We start from the raw sequence: 5,992 nt of genomic DNA on the forward strand, positions 1-5,992 counted from the left end.
TATATATATATATATATATATTATTTTCTTAATAATCTTATATGTTATTTTATGTTTTATTTTATAAATTTCTTAGCTAATGAGGCTAAATGAAAAGGGCCAACTAGGCATCGGTGAAAGATGTATTGAAGCGGACGGCCAGGGCGTCAAATATTCATTTTGTCGTTTAGGAACCGTGGACGGTCCATGGCAATATGATGAAGTAAGTTCGTTATTTTTCGTTTTCAATTTTGAAATAAACCTGTTTGCAAAATCTGGTAGAGAGATCAGATCACATATATACATTAATTTACAGAAAAGAAAGACACTTTTACACAGAGTACATAAGAGATGTATGGCGCTTCATCCTCAAACTCATCAGTTATCTCTGATGCCCTGTGACGTAAACAATGCTTATCAGCAATGGATGTTCCATCAAGTCCATCCACGATGGTAATTTGGAAAAAAAAAAAAAAAAAAGGAATTGTGTGAATTTTTTTCATGGAAATTTGTAAATTCGATAAGTTGTGCAAAATTTTACAAATTCGCAAAAGATAATGAAATGATAAGGAGAGAAAGAGAGATTTTATAAATAAGAGCATAAAGCTATAAATATTTTAACACGTACATCGAACAAAAAACAACTGAAAATAATTGGAATTTATTTTTCTTGGAGTGTAAAAACTTAATTATTGTGCAATAATACCAATTACAATAATTATATATAATTTATTAATCAAGCAAATTATTTATATTAGACCGCTTGGCTATCCTGACAATTAAAAAGCCATTTATAAGCATTACAATATATATAAAAAGCTTGAAAGTATTTATTAGGCATTGGTTTTAATCGCGATGAAGACGACACACTACGTCTATAATATGTGATCCTTCTCTTAAACAGAGAAATTTACTCATATCTCATTTAAACATTCTTCCTTACTATGAGTAACTGATCAGCAGGTGATCAAATTTATATCTTATATTTAAGAAATTTATAAATATCTAAAAGTAATTTATAAACACAATAAGTTTATCCATTGCTACTGCCAAGATTTTTCATTATCTGAAATTATTCAATAATAACATACATAATAGATAGTTTTAAAAACTTTTCAAGTGCTGTTGATAATAGTGACGATTTAATAGACGATATTATGATTCAAAAAAATTAAAAAAAAATTGGACATACGTAATATTGAAAACGTCCATGCTTAATTCTAGGAAGCGAATTCGAATCTATCGCATCTGTTTTATGCGAGAGTGAAATGTGTGCAAAAAAAAAAACATTTTATATATATATAAGACATACATTCCAGAAAGAGTGAAGTACTTAATTACACGAGGTATCTGACATTTTATTTTTATATTAATGAACTTGCAAATGTTCCATTTATATATTTCCATTATATATTAATCTAAATAAGTGGAAATTGTGTACATTTTAATAATTATTTTAATAATTAATGGAACACAAGCCTAACTCTACATATTAGTGAAAAAAATGAAATTATTAAACATAAGTGTATGCTTAAATTTCAAAAACTTACAAACTTTTGTTTACCGTAAGCTTTCTGTAAAACTCTATAGAGAGAAACATTTTTACCGTTTCTATTGTTACAGAAACTTGCCTTACGTCAAATTTTGTATATAAGTATACAATTTTTACCGTTTGTTTTTCAAACAAATAATCATAAGTAATCCTTTTAGACTTTTATAATTACATTACTAGAGCCTCTTCTCCGTTTATCTAAGAACTCTTCGAACTCTTATACGCACATTCTAAAAAAACAAAGGCATTTATAAACTCAAGGTTTTAATACTGAATTTCTTGAAGAGGTCTCCTAATGTAGCTATATGACTCTACAAACGTACTTAATCACAACGCTATTATTATTAGAATCAAGTCTAAATATCATACAATATAAGCAATATATTTGACTGTGCAGCTAAATTGCAAAGCAAAACAAAACAAAACAAAAAAAAAAATGCAAAATATACTTCGATCATATATTTGATCGTATATAAAAGAAATTTATGTACTTAGTTATACACTTGCTTGAAGAAAAGAACTGAGATGTATATGAGATTATATATATTTCAATTAAGTAAATTGTTAAGACGATCATATATATAGTTGTTATGTATATATCTTAAGCAGACAAATATTAAGATTTATACGATTTTTCCGATATATTTTATATCACCTTTCTTTTCCTTTTTAACATAAAACGTTAGGAAGTAAAACCTAATAATGGAGCGGATGTTTACACAAGATAAATGACTTTTTTTATGGGTACAACACAATTTAATAAACTTCACTTGTATAAGAGCATTTTATACACATGTTTAAATATAAGTTTAAATTGAAAATTTTACATTTTTATTTTATTCTCGATACTGACGTGTTTAAAAGATGTTAGATTTAACGTGTGAAAAAAGCTTTTTTAAGATTTAAAAAAAAATCGAACCAGTCGTGATTTATTGATTCGTATTAACGATGTCGTCAATTTTTAGTATACTGCGCACGGTTTCGGAAGCGAGAGTTATCGAACTGATAGAAACCAGCAAAGGTTGAATCACATTTTCTTCCAGTATATTAGTGATTGCACCTTTTCTTACGTTAATTCCTGCAGTTACCTCGCCTTTTGCGTGTCGATTGCGAAGTTCGGTTACCGTAGTTATCGGATTCAATCCTGCATTTTCAGCTAACGTCGACGGAATTACCTATACAAATTTATACAATTTCGAATTTTCCTTTATATATAAATATTTGCACGTATATTTAAAATAAAATTCTATAAAAAGAAGAAAAAAAACAATACATTTAACACTAACCTCAAGCGCACTTGCGAAAGCTTTAACACAATAGGCGTCAACTCCGCCTAAAGTCAATCCATACTCTCCTAACTTGATCGCTAATTCAATTTCGGGTGCACCACCGCCAGCGATCAACGCTCTTTTCTTTACCAAGCATCGAATTACGCACAAAGCATCGTGCAACGATCTTTCAGCTTCTTCTAAAACTAATTTGTTACTTCCGCGTACAAGAACTGTAACAGTTTTCCCGCGATTTTGAATTCCTGTTATCTGTAAAAAGAATATCGGAGAGTTATTTAACTTGTGAATCTCAAGAAGAAAAGCAAATAGACGTACCTTGACGAATTTTGAATTTCCAGTTTGGACTTCTTCGCAAAGTTCCGCGCTGGCAAGATTCTCAGCTACAAAGTGGTCCAGCGATGCAATTGGTCTGCAACCCAGCGTTTTACAGACAAACGGAACGTCTTCGCGTTCTATATCTTTTATCACCATAACCTTGATTTTATCAAGAAAGTGTATCGCGAGATCGGTGACAGCATCGCGCAAGATCGATTTTTGCACGAGAAGTACATTACAACCGGTTTTTTTNATTTGTTTTACAATGTTTAATATATAAGAGCGTTCCTCTTTCAAAACACGATCCATTGCCGCGTAGTCGGACACAATAACATTCATGTCCATCTAAAAATTTAAAAAATTATTCATTGTCTGTGCAGATATATGAGATTGGTTCTATATAGCAATATTTACGTCAGTTTTTGGTGGCGAAATACAGAATTGAATCAATCCAATTTTGGCCTTTTCAATGCGTTTNGGACCATTGACATTGCAAGATTTTTCTGTAAATATTAATCCATCCACTAACTCAGTATCTTCAACAGTACCTCCCAACTTCTTTATCACTTTGATGTCCTGCAAAGATAATATATACGATAATAATTAATATTTTCATATCATAATAAAAAAAGATACATGTACAGAAAATTTGTCCTCACTTTTAAGTCAACCGATGCTTCTTTTCCTTCTTCTGCAACTTTTAATACAGCATCCACCGCAATTGGTGCAAGAAGACTAGATTGTTGATGTACCACCTAAAAAAACAATAATAATAATAAGCATTTATCGAGCATGTAACAATAAACTGTCTTTATACAAAGAGAGAAATTTCAAGAAAAAAATATATCACATATACCTTAGAATTCAGAGATGTTGCTGCAACTTTCATCAAAGATTCTTTGTCTGATAAATCAACAGGTATGGACATATCTGTCAGGATTGACACTGCTTTGGATGCTACTTTCTGAAAAGCATCACTAATAGAAGTGGGATGAATACCCTTCTGTAATAAACGATCTGCTGCCTCCAAGAGCGAACCACATATTACAACAACACTTGTAGTACCATCACCAGCTTCTATATCCTGAGCTTTAGATAATTCAACTAGCTAAACACAAAATATTTATTACAATATAATGTACAAAATTTTATAAAACTTTCAAGCAATGTAATTTTCTTTACCATTTTTGCGGCAGGATGCACTACATTCATCTCTTTTAGAATCGTAGCTCCATCATTTGTGATAGTAACTTCTCCATTACTAGCTTGAATCTGTTAGAAAACATATTAATTAACATTATTATATAAATCTTAATTAACTATATTATTACATATTTATTACTAAATACAAAATATACCATTTTGTCCATTCCTCTGGGACCTAAACTTGTACGAATGGCATCACTAACAGCTGTAAGAAAACAAATCATGTACAACAATCATATAAGTATTGTCTCTAAGTAATGTCTCTATAGCCAATATTCATAGTAGAGATCTTAAATATGATCCAATCACAAATACCGACTTATGAACCAGTTTTTACTGAAAGAAAACAGAATAGTTTTTTTAACAGAACGTCTTTTTAAAGTAAATCTATAGATACATATACTTCCGCCTACTAATCAAATTTGATGGAATACGATTAAACATGCACATAAAGGAAATAGTCGGTATAGATTTTAAATTAGCGTTTTATGCACATCTTGACAATCAAAAATTGTGTGTCAACTTACCCTTCGCAGCACAGATATTGCTGCTGCGAATGTCTGTAGGTTTGCTTTTGTCCTTATAGGCCTGTCCATGAGATCCACGTCCGTCGCTTTTTTCCGCAGTTTTTCTTATCAAATTTTTCATATTTGGTTATAACTAACGATACCTATGCAAGATTCAACCTTTCAGAATTTGATACCGATTTCAGGTCGCAGAAACGATTAGAAACAACGTCTTGCGACGCGGTTTGCGGATTCTTTCGAATAAATTATGAAGGTCGGTTCTCATGGCAACAATTTCAGTTATCACTTGCGCCATTCTATGCTTGCGCCCAATAGAAAAGACTGATTGGCTGCGGTCAGTTTCATGCTTAAGAGCACATTTTTATCTATAGTATACGTGACATATGCTACAGATAAATGCAGTATTAAGCATGAAACGGACCGTGAATTGAGAGAGCGGCCAAACCTATAAAGCCTATGTCACACCACAAATTTGGATTAAGACTGGATTGCAATTTGGCCAATCAGAGCGAAGATCAGTAACACGACATTTAGATTTGGACAGGCCGTTATTATAATTAATTTCCGCTGTCGGAATAATCGACATTTAATTTTAGACAGGCCGTAATTATAATTAAATTTTGCTGCCGAATTAAACGACATTTAAATTTAAACAGGCCGTAGTTATAATTAATTTCCGCTGTCGGATTAACCGACATTTAATTTTAAACAGGTCGTAATTATAATTAAATTTTGCTGCCGAATTAAACGATATTTAATTTTGGACAGGCCATAATATAAATAATTTTTGCTGTCGGATTAAACGACATTTAGATTTGGACAGGCCGTAATTATAATTAATTTCCGCTGTCGAAATAATCGACATTTAATTTTAGACAGGCCGTAATTATAATTACTTTTTGCTGCCAAATTAAATGACATTTAAATTTAAACAGGCCGTAGTTATAAAATTAATTTCCGCTGTCGGATTAGACGACATTTAATTTTGGACAGGCCATAATATAAATAATTTTTGCTGTCGGATTAAACGACATTTAGATTTGGACAGGCCATAATATAAATAATTTTTGCTGTCGGATTAAACGACATTTAGATTTGGACAGGCCGTAATTATAATTAATTTC

At 31.2% G+C, this 5,992-nt stretch overlaps 2 protein-coding genes across 3 annotated transcripts in view; one reads left to right on the forward strand and one right to left on the reverse strand.

Annotated features, from left to right (window-relative positions):
• Positions 1–459, forward strand: part of LOC109859681 (N-acetylgalactosaminyltransferase 7) — a 3,270-nt gene extending 2,811 nt beyond the window's left edge. For both annotated transcript variants that reach the window (XM_020438158.1, XM_020438159.1), the window contains exons 10-11: positions 77–202; positions 296–459. In XM_020438158.1, coding sequence (XP_020293747.1) covers positions 77–202; positions 296–436 — 267 coding nt within the window. In that variant the 3' untranslated portion in view covers positions 437–459. The remainder of the gene's footprint in view (positions 1–76; positions 203–295) is intronic.
• A 234-nt stretch (positions 460–693) lies between these two features.
• On the reverse strand, positions 694–5,109 carry LOC109859686 (T-complex protein 1 subunit delta). The gene is made up of 9 exons (XM_020438163.1): positions 4,869–5,109; positions 4,494–4,546; positions 4,318–4,407; positions 3,992–4,243; positions 3,795–3,890; positions 3,550–3,711; positions 3,136–3,480; positions 2,818–3,069; positions 694–2,706 (listed from the first exon to the last, which is right to left on the reverse strand). Exons 1-9 carry the CDS (start codon positions 4,987–4,989, stop codon positions 2,461–2,463), a joined length of 1,617 nt encoding a protein of 538 aa, XP_020293752.1. The 5' UTR covers positions 4,990–5,109; the 3' UTR covers positions 694–2,460.
• Positions 5,110–5,992: the final 883 nt, after the last annotated feature.

The sequence above is a fragment of the Pseudomyrmex gracilis genome, unplaced genomic scaffold (genome assembly GCF_002006095.1).
Source record: "Pseudomyrmex gracilis isolate BER0280 unplaced genomic scaffold, ASM200609v1 scaffold_278, whole genome shotgun sequence".
Lineage (NCBI taxonomy): Eukaryota > Metazoa > Arthropoda > Insecta > Hymenoptera > Formicidae > Pseudomyrmex > Pseudomyrmex gracilis.